General features: G+C 42.7%; 1 protein-coding gene across 1 annotated transcript in view; it reads left to right on the plus strand.

The window, feature by feature from the left end:
* Window positions 1–23,236, plus strand: part of DCDC2 (doublecortin domain containing 2) — a 35,160-nt gene that overhangs the window by 8,760 nt on the left and 3,164 nt on the right. The window contains exons 4-9 of the mRNA XM_061995727.1: window positions 2,083–2,159; window positions 2,287–2,418; window positions 4,924–5,070; window positions 5,673–5,727; window positions 6,959–7,154; window positions 16,129–16,229. Of these exons, the coding sequence (XP_061851711.1) occupies window positions 2,083–2,159; window positions 2,287–2,418; window positions 4,924–5,070; window positions 5,673–5,727; window positions 6,959–7,154; window positions 16,129–16,229 (708 nt within the window). The remainder of the gene's footprint in view (window positions 1–2,082; window positions 2,160–2,286; window positions 2,419–4,923; window positions 5,071–5,672; window positions 5,728–6,958; window positions 7,155–16,128; window positions 16,230–23,236) is intronic.

Below are 23,236 nucleotides of genomic sequence, written 5' to 3' on the forward strand. Positions count from 1 at the left end.
AACAGATCTCACAGAGGAAATGCACTGCCTAGTGAATTATTAGCATCAAGGGAAGGTCCCCAGCCATCCCAGAACCTGCTTCCCTGGCTGGCCCACAGCACTGCTGGCACAATGCAACAGGAACATCTTTCTTGCTCTCTCTTCTCTTGCAGAAGTCTCTGGCCAAAATATCCTTTTCTACTGAGCTTTATAGGATCATTTCAGTTGGAAAGGCCCAACTCCTCACCTCTCTCTGCCATGGCCACCCAGGACCTCAGCTCCATGGCCTTTCAATAGTTCCTGGGATGGAGACTTCCCCACCTCCCTGGGCAGCCTGGCAGCCTCCTCTTCTCCAGGCTGAACACCCCATTCCCTCAGCCCCTTCCCCATCTCAGCTGCCCAGCTGTGGATGTGCTGTTGTCCCTCAGTGTCCCTCTGGGAATCAAGGGGGCAAAACTGAACACAGTATTCAGATCTCCATGCTCCTACTGCTGCAGATTGCTTCTGTGTAGTCACTTGGCTGTGAAAAAGTTAATTCTACCTTCTTCCACCCATGACCAGCGTAGACTTTTGTGTCCTTTGAGTATCCTAGAAAGCAGAAAACTGGGGGGACTGTGCTGCTCATGGAAGCCTTTGAGAAAGGCTAGAAGCTGTGAACTCAGAATAGAGACACTTCTTTTTTTTAAGCAGACACCGAGAACAGATTTTGTCCAACAGATTTACCCTTTCACTTGAAGTGATTGTTCATCAAGGCATGCCATTTTTACTCTTGTTTTGGTGCTTGCTGTCTCCCTTAGAGAGCCGTCTTAGCCCCACAATTTGTGCTCTTTGTGCAGAATTTTCCATGGGAGGTTCTTTGTGTCACGTGGGAAGACAGATCTGATCATTTTAACAATATTTTTTAGCCAGTTTAGATTATCTAGTAGGCTGAGCACCTCTTGTTTTATCTTACATAGAAGAGAAAGATCTGGAAAGCGGTCCTGTCACTAGTAAATGCATTCCTGTGAAAAGCCCAGCACAGACTTAAAGCATTGGAGCCCAGACCACTTTCCCTAAATGAAATGAGAAATCCTGGTTAAGTTAGCACAGCATGTGATAAAGCTGCAACACATCCCTTCATTAGACCTTTTTCACATAGTGACTGGAACACTGCCAGTTTAAATAAACCCTGTACATCTATTTGAAAGCACATCTTTCTGCATGCTGGCTGTTTAATCCTTTCAAAGCTCTCCTGGTCTGCTTTTAGAAATGTAGCCAACTTGTTAAGGCATGTGCTGTGACTTTGGAGTGTTTTTTTTGTGCTTGCTGCCTTATTTTGATTTGCTAAACATGGAGGATTGGAAAAAAACCCACCTTTCTAATAATTTTGCTGTTTGGATTTATCCCTTTCTCTGGTTTTCATTTGAAAGTGTGTTTATAAGTGCAGTAGGGAATCCCAGCTAGGTGGTATTGCACAACTCTCTGTTCAGCATCATGGCATGAATGTTGAGCCACTGGATTCATCTCAGTGCACTGTCTCTTCAAGAAGAGTACAGGGAATAATGCTGGGAATGACAGAGCCTGTGTTTTATTCTGAGAGCTAAAAACCTGCACTTCACCTCATTTGTGAGTGCCCAAAATGAGCATAGTATGCAGCAACCTTTGTAAATCGCTGATGGGTTGGGATGTAAAGACCTGTACAAGAGCAAAAAGTCTTCTTACATAATGGCAGAGAGAGCTAGAGATGGCAAAAAGAGAAGATGATTTGATTGCCTGGGCTGTGGTTATGAGCAGTAAAGACTAAGAAAGCAAGAACAACATTTGGACTGTTGCTTTGGGTCTCTAGGAACAATAGCTGAGAGGTCCAGACGTGTGAGGTGTCAGTGGAAAAGAGCTGCTGTGCCATGCTGCACAGTGCTGTGGTTGTTACTCAGCATGTGTATAAACCACAGCAGCAGTTATGGATGCTCTGTAGAAGGTGCAGCTGGAATGGCATAAAATGCCTACTTTAATAACAAGAACTTCTTTCTGCAGGTAGGTTTCCCCCCCATGCCGTTGGTGGTCAGGGCAAAGTCTTTCCCAATGTGAAGGCTGGGTGATTGTCAATTCTTTCTGTCCTTGCAGGTCAAGCCAGTTACTCACAGTAGGATCACTGTGTCAGCTCGCTTTCGAAGGCCACTCCAGGAGCCCTACACTATTTTGTAAGTAGAGTTGTCAGTTGGTGAATTGCCATTTTGAGGAGTCTCTATGTGTGTGTGTCTGTGTGTGGTGTCTCAAATGACTTTTTGAAATGCTCCTCCAAATTATTTTCCCTTTGCTTTCTTTCAGCCTGATTGCTAATGGAGACCTTATTAGCCCTGTAATGCGCCTCCTCATTCCCAGGAAAACACTCAGTCACTGGGATCATGTCCTCGAAATGGTTACAGGAAGAGTTACCCTCAGGAGTGGAGCCGTTCACAGGTATCAGGAAGCTGAATTGTTTGCCAGATGCATTTGATACGTGCAGATATGTTTTTAAAGCTCCATAAACAGATACCATGGATCAGTCCTGCTTCAAAGGAAACCCCACCATAAGAAAATGAAGTTACACCCAAAAGCCACAAATTGTTGCTTGTTGATTCAGCGTTTAGGTAGCAGCAGGTACCAATACAATAATAATGCAAGATACTTAGTAATTAAGTTATATGGCATAAAATAGCTGAGCACAGTCAAGTGGGTGGAGGTGTTTGCAACGTGCAATCCAAACAGATGCAACTCACGTCCCCTTTTGACAGTTCTTTAGATTCATTTGGGCCAACTATTTCAAGGAAAATGTTACAAATCCTTTGATTTTGGAAGGCCTGTGCTGCTATTAAGATGTGCTTGATATTCAGTCAGCTTAGCCTACTAATAAGAGCCAAGCCACAGTGGTAGTTATGGATTTGCCAGTTCCAGTGTGTCTGAGTTGCTGTGGTGTCCCAGGAACAGGAGGTGACCTCTTGAATAGGTAAACTTCGATCCCTTCAGGCTTTTATATTATGAAGCAAGGCCTCTAAAAAAGGATTTGGTAGTCATTGCAAGTTTTAGAGCAAAATGGTATATTCGGTTTCCATGAGAAGCATTGCAGTGTCAGCAGGCTGCCAAGGTGTGTGCAGGCAAATTACTGACATTCCAGCGCTGCCCCATGCAGAGCACATTACAGAAATCCCTTCCTCAGATGGGAAAGGGCCTTCTGTGCAAAACCATTCTTCACAGCTTATGCAATGTCTGAGGCTAAGCTTGCAAAACCTTTCTCCAGTCAGTGAAGATAAGGTAGTGTCTCAGCCCTTCAGATTGCTCTCTCGGAGCCAGTACAGATGATAAATGATTAAGGTAATTCTATCTGTTGACTGTTAGCTCTCCTCTCATTTTCCCTCTCAGCCCTGCTGTTTCTTTGCTTCCATTATCTGGCCACTTAGCACTTTTACCTGCGGGAAAGCAATGTTACACTCTTTCAGCTTTCTGGATGAGATCTCAGCTAGTGTAACTCAGAAGAGAGCACAGTAACAGCTGCTTTCAACCTACCAGTTCTTCCTGCTCTCAGCTCGCTTAACAAATGTAAAACCTTTCACATTTTATTCTCCTGACTTGGCATCACCCCTCGGCGCAACTTAATGATGTACACAAAGCATAAATCATTTTGTACGCTGCCAGGGTTGCTTGTGAGAAATTCCTTCCAGTGCTCAGTTTTGATCCTTTAAGAAGGAGATAATGTCCGTGACATTTTGAATGATTTAACGTTTTCCTTTGCCTGGTTTTCTATTAACCCGGTTTTCATTTTCCTTTCCTTCAAATGCTAGGAATACATGTTAAATAAGTTAGTAAAGTGATCGTTGTGCCTTAATAAGTTACACATTAATTGCTGGGGTTTACTGGAACTGTGTTAGCATTAGGGGGAGGTCCTGTAGGACCACTGATGCTGGGAAGATAGAATTTCTCACTGAAGAAGGGTAAGTGGAATTACAAGAACTTACATTATGTCTGTGGCAGTTTTCCTTTTCCATGTTATTAAAAGCCAAACAAAGCTGCCAAGTCTTAACAGTTTCACATGAGGCTCTTGAGAAAAACAAACGTAAGGGAAGTAAGTGAGAAATATCAGAGAGAAGGCAGCGACAAAGTAGCTTTTCTGCTTGCCAGATTGTGTGTGGGGATGGGAGGTACTGATGGACAGGTACCTGGTGTGTAGGCAACTGAGGGTTTGGGGATATTGGTCATGCCTCCTGCCTTCCCCCTACACTCCCAGTCCCTAATGCATTTCTTCCTTCTAGGTAAAGCGTACAAACAGAAATTACTGTGCTAAGAATCTACCTGGTATAGTAGATATACTAATCATTGCTATTGTAGGTGCCTAAGAGGCACAGCTCCTGGGGCTTTATGTATATATATATATATGTATTGCTGTACGTCATGCTACTCCCAGCCTTACATCACCAGGTACACCCATGTTTCAACCTTCTCATCTATACAATATAACACTCTGAGGCCAATATGATCAACTCAGTCTGTGTTAGGTGGCCAGGCCCTGGGGTTTCAGTTGAGCAATGAGTGCCCTGTTCTTCCCAGGTTACTGCACAGTGCCCAGAGCCCAGATGGGAGGTGTGACTAGGTATGAGAAGGATCAGGAACTCAGAGAATAGATCTTTCCCAAAGTATCAGGGAAAATGGATTAAAGACCTTCTAACTACTAAGTAATCTATTTAATTTTAGAGCATTTCCTCTGTGATATCACTTCCTTCTTCATTAGTTCTATACAAACTGTTATTTTGCTCTGCCTTTCCTTGCCTGCTGTTTTTTATGTAGTGACTGTTGATGGTATGACATCCACTGTATTGGTTTCATAGCTGGAAATTCAGCATGGTTTAGTGACTCTAGTGTAGCTTTCAACACTCTTCATACACCAAACTGACTGTTAGGGGTTGTTATATTAAGCATTTTCATATCTTTCAGGCTTTACACTTTAGATGGAAAACTGATTCAGAGCGGGTCAGACTTGGAGAACGGGCAGATTTACGTTGCAGTGGGGAGAGAGAAGTTTAAGAAGTTGCCATATGGTGATCTGCTGTTCAGCAAATCTGCAATGCGAAGGCCACAGGGGTAAGTCCTACAGGTGTGTGAAATCCTTCTCACCTGCCTCTGTGTGTCCATTTGTTTACAAAGTATCACCAGTACAGAGTCATCATCCCAAGAATGAGGGAGGCATCACAGAATCTCAAGGGTTGGAAGGGAGCTGGAAAGCTCATCCAGTGCAACCCCCCTGCCAGAGCAGCAGCACCTAGAGCAGGGCACACAGGGACTCATCCAGCTGGGTTGGGATGTCTCCAGGGAAGGAGCCTCCACAGCCCATCTGGGCAGCCCCTGCCAGGGCTCCCTCACCTCAACAGGGAACAAGTTTTCCCTTGTGTTTCTTTGGAACCTCTTTTGTTTTGTTTTAAGGATCATTTACTGAGCACTGCTCTGCAGATTTTGGGTATGTAAAGGGTGCATTGTGGGGAAATGTAATGCATTTCTTTGACTAAGTTAATGACTATGCATTTAAATATAATACAGTGACCAGAAATGAGTGATCCTTAGTAAAACTGTGCAATGAGTTGAACTGTTGCCATGGGTAACCTGGTGTTGTCTGACTGGGTTACAGATACATAGTGTGTATGACAGCGACAATGTACACAGGTCTAAGATGTGGCTTATTTCTGCAGTTCCAAAGCCTCTGTACTGCCTCCAATTGTGGGAGCTCGGAAGTCCAAAGGCAGTGTAAGTATCAAGTGCCATAATGAAGTTTGTTTCTAATTTCACTTAACTCCAGGAGATGGAAAGTCCCTGTCCTTTGAGTTTTAATTAAATTTGAAGAGAGGGGAAAAAAAACATCCGCAGCCACCTGGTGGTATGCTTATTAAAGCTTGATGAATCTGTAGCTATTTGCAGTGTCAATTAGGCAAAAGAAATGTGAGAGAATAGTATTGCAATAATGGCTACTTTATTTTTTATAAAGCCTTCTGTAGCAGCCTGACTGCTGCCTTGAGGCCTTCCCCATACACTTTGCCAGCTATCTTTGTGTATCTTCCTATTTATTCATTCAAATTATACACCTGAAGTTAAAACAGAGATCCTTTCACAAAACAGATTGCAGAAAATGGTATTTCTGCCTGTTTGGTCTGGATCAGGCCCTAAACCAATTTCCTATCTGATGTGTTTTGTCCTAGCTAACCATTAAATACAGAGCTTGAGCTATGTATCCTTTGCATCCTGTATAGCTGTACAAAATGAGTCTACTGTGGATTTAAAACAGTGCCAAATGAGAATGTAAGTATCTGTTTGCACTGATTCTGTACAAGTGCAAGAGAGCTGAGAGTCAGACTCGCAGTCTGTTGTTACAATTGTGGTTGATCATGTCCAATCACTCTTCACAAACCTAAAAACCCTGGAGCTACTAAACAAAAGAAGCAATAAAATACAGAAGTCTCCCTTCCATTCTGTTGAAATGCAGTGGAACAGGAAGCCTCAGTGAAGAACACACTTTCAAGTGATGTTTGTTTTAAAATGTGAGCTTTGCAACTCTGGCATTTGCAAAAACAACTCGTTCAGCTTCCTGCCTCTTCTACTATTAGTTAACAAGGCGCAGAAAATCCACTGATGCTCACTTTTATTCCATTGGGGTTGTAACACACCCTGGTAGTTAAGATACAGCTGTTTGTTGTATGCATGTATAGATTCACCCAGCCATTCTTTTCATCAAATGAAGCATGGTTTCCTTGTAACGAATGTGTTGTTTTCTTCTGGGAGTTTTTGAGGAGCGTTTCATCAGTTGGATCATATAGTAAGTTGATGAGGTACAATTTTTTGCAGAGTTGAAGATCTCTTAACTGTACTGAAATTCATATGCTTCTTTAACACATGATACCAATCCACAGTACTGAAAGGTTGAACTAATCCTGACATTAAAAAGACACTTTCATCAGTGCTAATTATATCCACTTCTTTACAGGGAAACGACCGGCAGTCGAAATCTACCCTTCGATCCAGTGACCCTGGAGAAAACAGTTCCTCACCTCAGCTTCTCAGAGGGAAAGACAAAAAAAGCCAGAATCAGGAGGATTCTGTGTCCAGACGACGCTTTTCCAATGACTCCAGGAAAGTGAAACAGACAGCAACAGCTTCCACAGGAGTCCTTCAGTGTGACGGTCAGTACTGAGATACGCGCCGGTGGTGTGGCGTAGCGGCCTTTGATCTTCAGTGGAAACAGTGAAATAAAGGAATACTGTGCTTGTATGGTTCTTGATTTCTCTGTTTACTCTGGCTGTGTGAATTTACAGAAGTTCTTTCTGCTTAGGAAATGTCCCTGTGTGTAACTGCCACATTCCTGCCTTCATTTACACACCACAGGAGACTGGATATGATTTTTAATACACCTTTGAAGTTCAGCTGATATAGTCCTAAGAGAATGCATGATGGCAAACATCTTTTGACCATTTCCCCACTGTTCTGACCTGCAAAAAATATGAAGATAAGGATCTAGTCTGCTCAAAGGAGACCTCACTGACACTGAGGATCTCTGTTTAGCTGCCTGGTTCTCTCTGACACAATGACCAGAGCATGGGAGAAGAACACAGGCATGAACTCTGCTCAGTTGATAGCTGCTGAGACTGATCACACAGCAGAGCTGCTGGAGGCACGTTCACAATTTCTCCCCCACTGTGTTGTGACAGCAATTTAGAACTTTAATTGGAAACAAAGAGATATTCCCTCTCCCCTCCCATTTTTATTTAATGACTGGAAGACTTTCCCTCCTTCACTACAGATATTGCTGCCGTGCTGGGATGGCTATGTTTCCTCATCAGTAATAGTTCCAAAAGTCATTAATGCAGGCCAATTAATATCTGCCAGGAGAAAGACAGTATTTTTCACAGCATTTGACATTTCTTCTCCCTGCTATTGAAGTGCTAATGATGAAGTGTGCAGCAACAAATCGTGCTCTAAAACTTCAGCACAGTTTCGTGGCTCTGTCTGGAACCACGAGCTGTGAATTTGCTTTGAGACAGGTACAGGTTTGCAGATTTGCATTTTGAAATATCAATGAAATAGAATCTTTTGCAATATATTTTGAAGAATTAGCTTGTTGAATTTCAGGTTTGTTTTAGTCTTGGTTCAGATGCCATTCTATCCTTTTGCTGGTAAGTGGACATGATTTTAGTCAGCTCTATCAATGTTTTTTACTTACAGAAGAATGCTGATTATATTCTAATGCAAGTGGCTGGAAACACTTTTCCTTTCTAACTCGTGAAATGACTGAATATATTCTTCCCCTGGTGTATCCCCAGATTTCACAGATTGAGTGGTGCATGCTAAAAATGTATGAGGGAGAAACCACCAGAGCTGACCTCTCAGTGGGAGGCTCGCATGCTTGGCTTACCATATTTAAAGGCTCAGAATCATTATGTAAGATGCAAAGAATGCAGGGAAAGGGTTTCACATTCAGGCTGTAGCCCACTCTGGATATCTTCAGTCCTTGATCTATTTTCTTTTTTGTTGTTTTGGGGTGGGTTTTTTTTGGGTCAGATGCAATGATTTCTGTTGGGAAATGCCAGTGCAGAGCTCTGTATACAGAGCTCAAAATCCACATGTTCTGATTGAATCTCTTGTTCAAACTGCTCTGAAGCTCTGTTTGAGTAGACAGATCTCAGTCAGATCTCTTACATTGAGAACAGCCAAGCCACATAACTTTTTCTGATAGGTATAGTGCCTTTATGGTGATTTTATAAATGCTGTGTTTTCTAGCCTGAGGATTTTTGTAAGTAAAGCTTCTTTAGATGTTTCCTGGAAGCAAATGAATGCCAAGGCGAGAGAAAATTGTTCTTTGCTTTTGTCAGCCTTGCATTAGCTTGTTGGAGACTTCCAACTGCTTTCTTTCCTTTGCCTCCTTCAGAAGCAGCAATGGTTTCCCTGTCCTTTCAGCAGGCAGTGACTAAGGGACAAACCTTACTTTGGTAGATGGCAGACAATTACAGGAAGATGTTTACCGCTCCGTTTTTAGCACTGTTGCTGCTCCACCTGCTGACAGCAATGGTTGGAAATGCACTAAGTTTGTTGAAGTGACTCCTCACTTCAGCTTTTCCATACTTTCTGAGTCTTGCATAACCAGGAGAAGCTGTTCAAGGCAGCCAGTTCTCTGGTTTGAGCTAAAGTGTGTGTTGGGAGAAGCTCTCTGTTCTTTCTGTGCTCCTTTGTTTGTCCTCCATGGATGAAGACCTGCTAGTGGAAGTGGGAATAGGTGGTCTGGTGTGTGTGCTCTTCTGCAGGCCTACATAGACCTAGCTGGATGTGAGGCAGCTGCTGAGGGAGATGAAGTGTCCAGGTTAATTTCAGACCACAGTATGAGTCGAGAAATTCAGAGCTGTGTCTTGTTTTTCTGGTGGGATGCAATCTCTGCTCTCCCTGTTCATGAGGAGATGTATACTGACTGAGCCACTGAGAACTGTTTACTTTTGCCAAGCACAGAAAGCAGCTCATCTCACGCTCCTGTAAATCTTAAGGCCAACCACAGTGACCACTGCAGACATGCAACCATCTGCAGACTTATTGTTCCTCAGTTAATTTCCCTAATATTTATTCAGACAGATGAAGCAGAGAATATTCCAGGGAGCACTTGCTTTGGGCTTCTCATCACAAGGCTGCTATTCAAAGTGATCCTTGTTATTGGCCACTCTACTCCAGCTTAAAAGTATTTCTTTGTCATGTGATTCAAACTAAATGTCATGATTTGTAACATTTGTTGATTTTCCCTTTCTGGTTACACTTTATTTTCCTGTGGTACTTTTCTGCAAGTATGACCTTTTTTTGTTTTCTGTTATCAAGAGGCAAATTAGGGTGTCCCATTCCTTGCATTTTGCTTTACAAGCCCTCAGCAATAGTAGCTAATACCTTATATTCACCATTTCATGTGAGAAACCACGTGCAGTTGTTTTGAGTCTGTTAGATCTTAGAAGAGCACTTCTTTCCTAGTGCATTTTTCTAAGTAAGTGATTTATCACTGCCTGGAAAACATTTGAAGGCTGCACGTAGCACTGGAGAGAGATCCCATTTGTCCCTTTTCTTTCCCTTTAGTCATTTTGTCTGGAAGTGTCTAAGGAAGTGCTCCAGGACTCTTCAAATGCAGGTGTAACAGGCTGGTAGAGGCACCCAACCTTTTGACAAGAGCTGATGCTGTTGGCAAAACATCTGAGGTTTCTTTTGACCCACTGAGGCAAGTGGCATGTGTCCTCATTTAACAAGGAGCAGAAATGTCCTTCTGGAATTGGATGGCATTTGAGGTGCAGGGTTGGAGAGGAGACTGAGCAGGTTTAAAGGACAGTGCCAATAGCTCTTGCTGCTCCTACTGCAGGAAGCGGGCAAGCTATTCATGTCAAATGCTGTGGGGTTTTGGGATCATCCAGTTAACCCAGACACATCTGAAGACTCTGCACTGTGAAAGCATCATTGGTATAGCTCCAGTGTCTGCTCTGAAAGTTCATCGCAGTTCCTCAGTTGGCTCTGCAGGTTTATTCCAAACAACTCCATCAAATTCAAAGGCTTTGGTTCAGGTAAAGGAATCACTTAGCACTCTCTTGGGATTTTTATTGTATCTTTTCCCCAATGGACAGTGGAAAAGACTGTTGACATTTTAGTTGACTGCATTTGGCTGTCATTGACGTGACATGAGTTTATTTTAGTCTGGAACCAATAAACTGCACAGTGAGTTTACATGGGCACACTTTGGAGTGTGTGGAAATAGATAAAAGGAAAACATTCATAGCAGCAAATGTCTCCCATATTCTTTGCTGTCCTTTCCCCCTGCCAATTTATCAGTTAGGTGGAATCTTTTGAGCACTAGACTGTTTGAAAGGGATTGTTTCCCGAGACTTAACATCTCAAGAATTATGCTCCTAGCCTGTGTAAGGCTTACCCTAATCTTCCAACCGAGTCTAGGTGGGCTAGCTGTGTATTTACATGGAATGGCTGTTTTTAATACCCTGAGAATTTCACCAGCATGTCACTCACATAACAACTGATCCACGGCGTAATCCTCTCAAATCGAGATGATTAAACAGTTTCTTAGCGTTGAAAACTCCTTGTGCAAGATGTAAATGCACAACTCCTTAGTGCAAAGCTGTCAGACTGTGAGGAGCTGGTGCTTTGGTTTCTGTAACCTGTAAGGCATGCTATTAATGTTCTGATTAGAGTCTCATTGCATCGGTAGGAACCTAAATAACACCGAATATATGATGTGTAACAGTGATTGCAACTGGAAATGTGAGGTTTAGAGCTTAGATTGATGTAGTCGCTTCATCAGAATTTGGGCTTATGGAAGCTTAATGCACATTTAATTATCAGCATCTTGGTTTAAGGATCTAAAAAACCTCTCAAAGATCAACCTACTTATTTTATTTGGTTTGCTGTGCATCCTGTACAGAGTGTACTGTGGGGAGCAGAACAGGAAAGTACTACATTCAGGAGCACGGTAAAAAATCCTGATAAGGAAGCACCCTGACTTTAAAGCCTATTCCTTTCAAAGACAGTAGTTTGGTTGTGATTGCAGGGCTTGTAAAGCAACAGCATGGGAAGTTTGAGTTCTCACTATGATTCAGAAAAGCACCATACTGGAGATGGGCTGAACCACTCCAGAGTTTTTCACATCTAGTTTGGAGTATGATGAGGTTTTAGGTGTTGGCAATCATTTCAGCTTCTTGGTTTTGCAGTTGGACTAAAAAAGGTGGAAAAAGGCCAACCCTTAATTAAAGGGAAAGCTGCACAGAACAGCAGGTATGGCAGCTGCTCCTGCTGTCATACTCTGAAGTGTTTTCAATAGGATCCTGAGCTTGCCAAAGAGTGTAAACCTGAACTGCTGACTATCAGCTGTGCATTGTGAGCTAAAACCCTCATTGTCTGTGTTTTCCCACTGACAACTTTTAGGATTCTAAAACTCTCTGTAGTTAAATCATAGACATACAGACCACATCACTGCTGTGCTGTCAAAGGAAGTGAAAACTGTGCTGAAGAAAGAGACATCACCTTGTTTCTTATTTGCAGAGATTTTCTAGGTTTGTTTCTGGCATAATGGGAGGTAAAATCACAATCTACTGCAAGAAACAAGAACCCTTGCTGGTGTCAGTGTGTATCATTACAGAACATAGTAACACCAGAGGGGAAGTAAGCTGATGGTAAACCTTGTAGCCTCTTTCTTCGAGCATATGGTGAGTTTCTTTGGGTTTCCTTTTAGCACAGTGAATCCACTGGCAGCCATCAAACGTGCAGATCGTTGCTGGCAGCAGGAAAGCCACGTTGCTCAGCTCGCTGCAGGATGGAGCGTAGGTGGACTAGTGCTCACTTTGGAAAACACTGGACCAAGAGAGATGTTTCAGGGCTTTTGCATTTCCTTTGTGTCAGTTTAGCTTTTAGGACCCAGCTGTACCCAAGAGAAGACAGAGTTCTGGAACAGGCATTGGAATGAGAAAAGATGTGGTTGAAGAGATCACACTTTGCTGATTTCAAAATGCAGATGGTCTTAATAATCTGTCAGTTAAACAAACTAGATGCTTAGAAACATGGAGGATAAATGAGGTGGATGGCCACAGGAGAGAGAAGGAAGAAAAAACTTGTGTTATGACACACAGTCCTTTGGCTTTGTAGCTGTTCTGTGTAAAGATACCTGAGCTATTCCAGCTGGCTTAGGCAGCTTTTCCTTCACTCTAGCATTGCCACATTTCCTATCAGTAAAGGAGCCTGCTGCATACAGGCTCAGCCTCCAGAAGCACCTTTTGCAATGTCTGTTGAGACAATCACATCAGCAATCTGTAACGCTGTGGAATCTCATTAGAATGTCAGTATTTTCTGAAGAGAGGAACTAACTGCTTAGAAGCTTGAGGCTGCAATGCTATCAGGCAAAGAAGGAGATGCAGGATTTAGTATTCACAACAGTTTCATATATTTCAGATGCATATGGCTACCAGTTTGGTTTTAATTCCTGTCCTTGTTTAATGACAGCAGTCCCAGGCACACACATATGTGCAACCCCCTTGCCAAGGCAGTGGCTTTTTGCTGGAAAGGGGCCTTGTACAACAGGGATGCTTTGAAATTAAAAACACCCCAAACCCAGAAAAGACAATGATGTTGCAGATAGGCATAAGTGCCCATTTCTCCCTATAGCTCCTAGCAATCTGTTCTACTGAATGAGCCACAGGGTTTTTTTTACACTTTGTTTTTCATTTGACTTAATGTTTTTATGAGGCAGCCCGTGTGCTAAGTCACATTAAGTTTCTTTCATAGTCACGTGAAGCTCCTTGCTTACATACAGAGCCTGCAGTTAGTAAATGCCTCTCATTTGCATGAACTATTCAGGGCAGCCTATTATTGCAATGATTTATTGAATTGTTTTAATCCCTACTGCTAAGCTCCAATTGGTTTAAAATATGAAGTGCACTGATGGGTAGGTAATGTTGTAATCTGTGCTGCAATAAATGTTTTACAGCTAGTGCTGTTAGGAAAGGAGCTGATACAAGAGCCATTAATTGCTCTGCTTAATTATTTAAAATATATACATTTCTTATGAGTTTGCCCAATGTATAACTCAATTACTGTTTAATGTAGTTGGATAACTTCCTTGTTTAAGCGTGCAAAAGGATTCCAACTGAAGTACTGAATGGCATCAGACAGCAAATGATCTTTGTGCTTCAGCTGATGTTTGCTCAGTTACGTACACACCAGTTCCCTGCTTCTTTCTGTGCGTGCTGGCTGCCTGCACAATGCACTGAGTGTCTGTGCTTTGAGACAGCACGTAACCTCTATCAGGTGAAACACTCTTAGTCAAAATGTTTGAGGCATTTATAGATCTTCTACTGCTGCTTATAAATCTGTTCTATACCTATCATAAGATTATCCAGAAGTATAAAATGTCCAGAAACTTCCCCTGAATGGCTGCTGGGCTCTCGTTGGTGCAAGTGAATTCTCAGGGGCTGCAAAGCCAGCAGAGCTGACATGTGCAAGGGGATAGGATGGAGCAGGTAACTAAAGATAAAGGTCCTTGGCTATTAAGAGCCATTTTGCAAGCCAACTGACAAACTAACTGAAGTAAATCATCTTATTTACACTTGTCAGCAAAGCTGTATTGGGACATTTTGAAGCACAAAGTGCTGTTGAATCCTTTGCTGCAACTGGGGGCAAATGGGTAGAGAACACAACAGCTTGACTGTAAGGTTCAGGCCTACTTTCCTTTCTTACCTCTTTTCAGATCTCTTCTACCCCAGCCTTGCCATCACCCTGTCTGTGGCCAATTCTCAAGTAGTTTGGGGCACAGAAAGTCAGAACCAGCCCCTGTATGGAGGAACATGTTTAATTTATTTCATGAACCATTTGGGATAGGCATGAGTGTTCCCTTTAATGGAAGTGCTGGGGATTCTCTTTTCAGTAAGACACACAACCTATTTCTAACTTGAGTAGAGACTGCAATATAAGCCCATAACAATATAGAAAGAAGACTTAGAAAAATGTGGGTTTTTTAGTATAATTTATAATGTTTTCTAACATGCCTTCTTGGTTTTTCCTCCCTTAGGGACCTGTGTAGAAACTGACTAATGGGTCAGAGACAAAGATGTGAAATTGGCATCAATTGGCTTTTCTGGTGCTTTTTTTCCCTCCTAAACCAAAAAGCATTTCTGAAATATGACCTATAAAATAGGAGGAAAAATTACCCAGCGTAACAAGTTTGCTTGGGAGGTGCTGAGGAACTCACAGCACTGATAATAGTGATTAATGTGGTCTGCAAACTCCTGCTGACAAGCTCTAGACACAGAATCGCAGCACAAATAATATGTTGGCTTTTCACTCAGCTGCCCTCCTCCAGGTGTTGGTAAATTCACTTGCCGAAAGAGTAAATGCTTCTGGGTGAAGCAGAATAGTAGAATAGAATATAATGTTTATATTTTAAGCTATTTTCTTAATGGTCCGTGTTTCACTTTGGGTACTAAAAGAGAAGAGTACGTGTCCTAATGTAAGAGTAATTTCATTCCTTACCATTTCCTTTGCACTTCTGTATTTGTTCTGCTGTAACAACTTTCCCATTTTTCAGTTGGTGTCATTGTTTTTTTCTTCACTACTTCTGTCACATGTCAGACCTAAGTGTTTTTCTTCCTTCCCTGACTATTAATGCTGCCTATGTTTTGGACATTCTTCTTCCACACTCTCAGGAGTGTGCAGAGGTAAATAATTGATTTCCTTTTTTGCTGGCAGTTTTCTTATTTCCTTAAGGATTTTTTTTCCTTTTCTGACAACAAACCTCTTCTGCCATCAGAAGCAAACTAACAGTCTTTTGTGTTGTATGCATTTGAAATATGTTATTTTCTACCTACTTGTTTCCTTCAAAGAATATAGCTGTTCAGAAAATGGGATAATTTCCCTATTTGTCTGCAAACACTGTCCCTGAAGTTGTTGTTTTGTACCTTCTGGGGCTGCTGTTCTTTCCCATTGTCACCTGCCATCTAGTTTTGGCATCTTCCACTGTGGAAGAGTAGGAATGCTGCTTCACTTTACTTTCCACGCAAGACAATGAAGGGCAGTGTCCAGGAGAGATGCTGGAAGGTTGTGCAGTAATCTCTTTTCATTTAGGACCAGCTTTCTGAGCAGGTACCTATCAGAAAGTGCTTGGAGGAAACCCCATGGGGATTTCAGTTTTAGCTTATTGAAATCCTCCTGTTAGTAGATTTTTGGGTACACTGTTTTTGTTTACTCCTGTCCTGGTTCACCATGTGTGTTGTTGATGCAGAGCCTGAGGTTTTTGCTAGATGTGTGTTGTAATGCTAATTACTAGAGGGTGCTATCATGGACTACAGAAGTCATATGTTGTTGTAATGCATTAAGTTCAGGTTCACTCCTGACCTTTGCAAGCAATGAAGGAACTTTACATTGTTCAGTCTGTTTCTTTTCCCTTTTCCCCTTTCCCACTGGTGTAGCATGTAAGTATTTGTTATTAAAAAGTAAAAGAAAACAAATTGACAGTAACGGGAGACTGAAACGGGTCAGCTCAGAGATCTGCTCTCAGAAATGAAACAGGCTGCAGTTCAGCACCTGCGCCACACGGTGTCACGGTTGGACTTCACTCCCTTCCACTCTGTCTCTTCCCCATTGTAGGTGAAGATATTTACAGAGCTGGAGAAGAGGGTTCTGAAATGTGGGGAGCAGCTGAAGTGCAGGAAGATGAAGATACTCACGTAGAAGTTCCACTGGATCAGGTATTGCTTAAGCTTTAAATAAATGGCCTTTTTAATGTTAGGATCGTAGCTTGTGTGCTGTTACCTCCATTTCTTTCAAGTGCACATCATGATTCTGTGGGGAAGTTTGCAACAGCTCAATGATATCATTTCTTTTATGGGAGCTTTAGCAAATATTCCTTTCTCTGTTAATGTGTCAAATATCAGTTACCTTTTCACCAGGGGCTGTAGAGAAGCAGGACTCCTTGCTGTCGCTGCCAAATAAATCACGTGCATACTGGTGGAGCAGTGTAAAGGGGCTGTGGCACAGAATCCAAGCCAGGATTCCTGCACTACTGAACCTCAAATGGCTGTACATTTACCTGAGTTTTGTTAAAGCATTTTCTTCTGTCAGAACAACATGGTACTAGGTGGCTCAACTTTTAAATAGTAAAATGATGTGCAATAAATAGGGATTGATAACTAAGTTGAACTTTACTCCAGTGAAGTAGAGAGTAGAACTGATTAAATTATTTAATGAAAGATTGCCTTTTCTTTCTCTTGCTGGTGAATTGCTCACCAGAGCCCTCCCTTTCATCTGATGTGTTTGTAGGAATTTGCCATCTTGTTTAACTTTGTGTCCAGTACAGAAGATATTGGCACCTCTGAGGTTACATCTAGAATATTTTGTCCAGTTTTGAGTCCTTCCCTGTACAAGAGAGAGATGGACTCATAGGATCATTTTGGTTAGAAAAAACCTTAAAGCTCATCAAGTCCAAGCCTTCCCCTCACAGTGCCATGGCCACCACTAACCCCTGGCCCTCAGCACCTCAGCTCCATGGCTTTGCAAGACCTCCAGGGATGGGGACTCCCCCAACCTCCCTGGGCAGCCTGGGACAGAGCTGGACAATCCTTTGGGGGAGAGATTGTTCCCAATCTCCAATCTAAACCTCCCCTAGAGCAACTTGAGACCATTTCCTCTTGTCCTGTCACTTATAGCTGTCCAGCTCTGGCCACGCTCCAGCCTCTCAGTGTCCCTCTGGCAGTGAGGGACCCAACACTGAACACAGCACTCGAGCTGCAGCCTCCCCAGGGCCCAGCACAGGGGCATTTGCAAACAGGAGAGAGTCCTGCACAGTGACACACTAAAGTGTTTATGATGCTAGAACTTATGACACAAGGAGAAGCTTAAGGAACTGGGTTTGTTTCACTTGAAAGGTTGAGCAAGAGAAGGCAAATCAAACTGCTCTCTGCAGCTCTAGATGGAGTAACAGAGAAAACAGAGCCAGGCTTTTCTCTGTGATACACAGCAAAATGAATAAGGCAGTGGTCCAAAGTTGCAAGAAAAGTTCTAATTGGACATAATAAAAATGCAAGAGCTATAAGCACGATTCTATCCAGCTGGGAACTTGTTTGATACTTCATGTGCTGAGACCCATGCGTTGTCCTCAGACGGAAATCTTTTGCAGTTGCTCCTGACTAATTGTGCTACCTGGACAAGGAACTGGAAGCAGGTATGGTCAAAGGGGAAAAAAAACCCAACCCAGAAGCAGTCCTGTGCAATAATAACAGTCTGATTTTCATGATTTTCAGAAAAGCCAAACAAAGCACCAAAACTCATTTCAACCCGAGCCACGGTTTATTTATCACTTTAAAACTTCGAGTGTAGTTTCCTAGGTAATCTGGCAAGAAGCCAGGTCCTTCTGAGGAGCACCGAGTCCTTTTCATTCCCAGGTAGCTGAGGTTGCTCAGACCTTGGAAGCATTTAGCATTTTTACATGTTCAGCTTCTTATGAGCAACCGTTTAACATCATTTTAAATCCGTGAGGTAAAGCTTTATAGCTTTTTCTTATCTGCACTGCAGTTTCTGTTATTGCTAGAAATATGGAGAAGGACAGCCAGCCAGGGCTTGACTGTCTTGCAGGATGCATAAATATTTACATGCCAGCTTTCACTAGAATGCTGGCACTTGTGATATGCTATCATTTCCATCAGCCACAGAGACGAGGTGGTGAGGACACAGCTTGGCCGTTTTTCTTTTTATGCACCTTCCCTGTCTTGCCATTTGAAGTCCACAGTTGAACAAATGCCAGATTAGCCATTAACTAAACTCAGTCTAATATTACCCAGACACCTGCTTGTGCCCTGTTCTGTAAAATGCTGTCTGCCAGCTGAGAGCACGTCGAAAGAGCAGGGTTTGCTTTACCCCAGACTAGCTGACAGTTGTAATTGAACATCAAGGGGGAAAAATCAGTGTTTTGCTCCAAACCAAACCAGATCCTGCTGTTGTATATTTTGCACTGAGACTTTGGCTTCCAAATACAAAATGGGTAGTTGTGCAGACTTGTTATCCAGGTTGGTTCTTTGCATCACCATGATTTGTAGGAACTGATCACAGAATCACAGAACGGTGGGGTTGGAAGGGACCTTTAGAGATGATCCAGTCCAACCCCCTTGCCACAGCAGATCCCACCTAGATCTGATCACACAGGGATGTGTCCAGGCAGGTTTTGAAGACCTCCAAGAAGGAGCCTCCACACCCTCCCTGAAACTCCACAACCTCCTGATGACAGGCTGTGAAATCAATTGTGCAGACAGCAAGGGAGCAAGGTGGGGTTCCTGCAGCTCTTGGTAGGGAGGCAGCAAAACTAATCAAGTTTCTTATTTAAGGTGCCAACTCTGTTACTTTGAGTTTGCTGATAGTAATATACATAAATTCAAAGTAACTGTTGCTGAGATGGGAAATTTTCCAACTTGTAAAGCTTTCAGGCAAACTACTGCTTTTACTTGAACTGTATCTAAGTTGTGAAAGGCCAAAGCAACATTTGGTAGTCCCAGCATTGAAATAACTTGGACCCTGGCATTGGTTTCTGTGTTTCCACAAGCATGGCTTGTGCAACACTGAGCCCCTGGGAGGAGTGGTAAGAGTGAGAGCTCTGAGATACAAAGCTGTTCAGTGCATGACCCCTCCAAGGAATGCTTGCTGTGACAGCCTGCTTTGCTGTGGGGGTGTATGATACTGGCTATTAAGTTATGACTGATGCAGAATCTGTTGGAGAGGTTTTTCCCCTCCAGATTATCTCCCTCTGTGTGTGTTTATTTGTGAAAATCATTGGATGATGAGTGTGTCTAATGAGCACTGATTTGGGATGTGTTTTTTGTAGGTGGTCACACTCTTGGTTCTTCCACTGACCATTTGCTTTCCATTATTCCAGAGATGTTCCCTGATAATGCAGCCCTGATTCCACTCATTATTCCCCATTTCCTGGGCTGTGGTGTGATGTGAGCTCATGTAGCTCTCCCAGGTGCTCTCTCTGTAGCTGGATTGTATCATCAGTAGCAGAAAATTCACACTCTTTCTATCATGGGGTCTCCATTTTGCTTTAGAGACCCAAGATTCACCTCAGTGAGCAGAATAAAATGTTTATCATTCCCGTTGCCCAAGGCAAAATATTCAAGTTGACATTGATTCAGCATTAAAACAGGCTGTCTGCACAAAGAGACACTGCTGGGTTAATGCAAGGCTGGAACTTTTCATAAGGAAACAGTTTGCACTACATCAGTAAGGCTTTCAGAAAGGCATTGGACAGAATACATGCAGAACTTCTAATACCCAGGTTTTGCTGCAAATGGTGCAGCTGTAATTGAAGCTTTCTGGATTTGGAGTGCTGACAAGCCAGCAGATAAGGTTTTCCTCTGCATGTTCTGCTTTCAGCTCCACTGATTTACGCTTAATTTTTGTTTAATTGTCTGTCTGTGTGAGACAGAGAAACTTACTCTGCTTGGTTTCTTGCAGCTCTGGATGAGAAGAGAGATCTCCCCTCAGTTTCTGTATCGAATGGCTGGGATTTCTGAAGCTAGAGCAGCCCAGTCTGATCTTATCTGGCTGTGTGGCCAACTGTTGGAGGGCCTTCCCTTGTTCAAAGTGAAGCCTGAAAATAACAGTTCTGTTGTAAAACTGGTGTTGACACATACCACTTTGAACAATTTTTCCTCTCTCTGTGTGCATCTGTCTTGAAAAAGATCTGTCAGTCCTAGAGCAGACAGCTTCTCAAACTGCTTAACTTTTAGAGCATTCACTGGAAAAGAGTCTGTTTCTAGGGAAAAAATACCCAACAACCCATTTCTGTGTTTTTGTAACCCCAGTAGGGCTTTTTTTAAAAAAGCTTATCAGTCTTCCCAGATGGGCTGTGGAGTCTCCTTCTCTGGAAACATTCCAGCCCAGCTGGATGAGTTTCTGTGTGCCCTACACTAGGTGTTGCTGCTCTGGCAGGGGGGTTGCACTGGATGAGCTTTCAAAGTCCCTTCCAGCCCTTGAGATTCGGTGATTCTGTGATTCTCATTGCCTACAGGGGTGCTCAACAGATCATGCTGCATTGTGGGAGTGTGAAGCTTGGGCAAATTTTAATGTACATGGGGAAAATGTGGAAAAAACTAGATGTGATTGTCAGGGAAATGGATGGAGGGAAATATTGTTGGCTTAGGTACACCTTAGAAAAGTAAAGATGTGATCAGATGTTTTCTTCTCTCCCCTGGCTGCCTTGAGACTAAGGAATTACACACTTTTTCAGTTACCACACGGTGAATCTGAGGAACAGCATCTGAAAAATAGGGTTTTTTTCTACCTTTCTACCTTTTTTCTACCTTTCAAGGGATGTCGTATCCATTCACTCCAGTTAGACTTCTGGGTGCCTTCATCTTATGAAAGATTAGACTCTGTGGACTCAGGTCCTGCATTTGTTGTAAAAAGAAAATGAAAAAAATGCAATCAACTCATAATAAGGTTGGGCTTGAAATGTTGTGGGGATAAAGGGGTTTTTTTTTCCTTCAGGAACATCAGCACGTTCACCATGTGGGAAGTGTAAGACTGATGAACCCTTTAACTGTTCATCAGCTTGTTTTGAAGAGCCTGGGTTTTGTAAATGATGTGGAAGAGAAGAGGGCTGCTGTCACTTAGCAACCCTGTCTGGTTCAGGAACAAAATGTTTTGCTGTTGGAATGTGTGCAGTGCTGCTGCAGAGCATCCCTGGCCAGGTGGGACCAGGGACAGCTTTGTTGTGCACAGGGCTGGTGCCATCCCAGTCAAGTGTTCCTGAGGCTGCCTCTGTGGGATGGATTCATGCCTGTGTATGTTACCATCAGGCTTCTTGTTGTCTACCTCCTCCTTGGTCTGTTGTGACCATTAGCCAAGTAAACATTTCCAAATGGCTTCAATAAAGCAAAATTATGTTTTGCATTAATGGCACGAAATAATTTCCTCCTCAACTGATTTGTGATCCTGCACTTTCCAATAGCCTCCTATCAGCCGTGGGCAAACCTTCGCAGAGGTTACATTAGCATCCCTAGAGGAAAAGAAGCCAAATGCTTCAGTGTCTGAAGATTTCCTGACTTACTGCTGTTGAATGATGATGGCATTTGGTAATGTAGCTCTTAATGAATGATGACATGATGAGTGTAATTAGAATACATCTTTCTTTTTTAAACACCCTGTTTCTTTTGCTTAGATTAGAAATATCGTCAAGCAATCACACTTCCTGGATGCAAAATGAAATCCACTCTATTCCTCATCAACCTGCTAGTAAGTCAGGTTTTCCAGAAGGCAAGCTGGGTCCCTGCTTCCAGCACAAAGTGGAGGATGACTTGAGTTGTTCTAGGTGCTTTTGGTTGAGCACACCTTTCAATATGCATGCACATAAAGGAGTTGTGCTCACGTTTAGAAAGATGTGGTTTAAAAACTAGTTCTTTTAACTGCCATGCTTTCCTCTGGGAAACTGCAAAAGCATCATCTTCCTTTTAAAAGTTGCAGCCAGCAGTACAAGAAAGAGAGGTACTTCCTATTTTCTTGCAGCCATTCAAAAGTCAAAACCTCAGACCTTACTATGAGTAAGAATCCAATCACCTCATTGAACTCAGTCCCAAACTTAGTGCTGTCAGGTTCAAGTCCTGGTGCTGTTGTTGTGATGTGGACACAAGGCTAAAGTAACACAGGAACGCTTCCTCTGTAACAGTGTGTGTGTTGTGTTATCCTGTCTGGGTGCTTTCAACATGAATTTTTGAAGTGCCTCTTGTTGTCTGTGTCGATCCTGGAACGTCTCATGTCGACATGTTGACATTAATATTTGATGCTTGTTTAGTTGCATTACAAAGTGATGATAAACCTCAGATACTTGGGCCTGGAAATACAACTGGCTCTCTGGATTTGAGATGCCCTGAGCTTTTACAGGAATCCCAGATGTAATGTTCTTGCACAGCTTGCCAGCACGCTGGCTGAAAGCCAAACTCCACCTTCTCGGGTGCAAAGAGGAGCAGCAGAGTCCCACATCTGCCTTGGCAAGCTCTTCTTGAGAATATTCTGGTTATTTCAAAGATGAAAAGATGAAAACTAAGATGTGAAATGTTTTTGCTGCTCCTTAAGTATACAAGGTCATTGCTGACTTCTAGAAAGGAGTCTGGTAGTTGCTGCAAGGACACGTGGGTCTGTTTTGCTTTCAGTACGCCCGTCCTGATCTATTCTGACTGAGAGAACACAGTTGGCTGTGACTTGGATGTGTATGTGAGGCACCCTGTACAGTTGTAGGTGGAGGGATGCCTGGAGTGGGTTGATTGCAATGAAAACTTTCCCATTAATTCCAGGGGACATTGAATTATACCCTGACCCAGCACAACCTTCAGTGAAGGCTTTAGCTCACTGTTTCTGTTCGAGGAGGTAAAATTAAGCACGTACAGCATGTACAGGCTTTGGACTCTAAAAACCTCTGGTTTTCTCCCTTTCTCTGTTTTCCTCCCTGTATGTATATATATGCACATAAACATTCTCTCTCCCTAAATAAGAAAACTCTAACTTTTGTCATCTCCTTCTCAGTGAAGGTGTACTTACAATAGAGAATGCTAATGTATGAACAGTTAGTAGATCAATAAGGTCTCAGTAGAAAACATCACACTTCTGAATGTGAAGAGCAATGCATGATTTGTTGGGTGATTTTGGCCTTCAGTTCTCTCCCTCCAGTCCTGTCCTAGGTGTGTTGTGCATCCTGAAACACAACGTTCAT

This window comes from Colius striatus, chromosome 4, assembly GCF_028858725.1.
Source record: "Colius striatus isolate bColStr4 chromosome 4, bColStr4.1.hap1, whole genome shotgun sequence".
In the NCBI taxonomy this organism is placed as follows: Eukaryota; Metazoa; Chordata; class Aves; order Coliiformes; family Coliidae; genus Colius; species Colius striatus.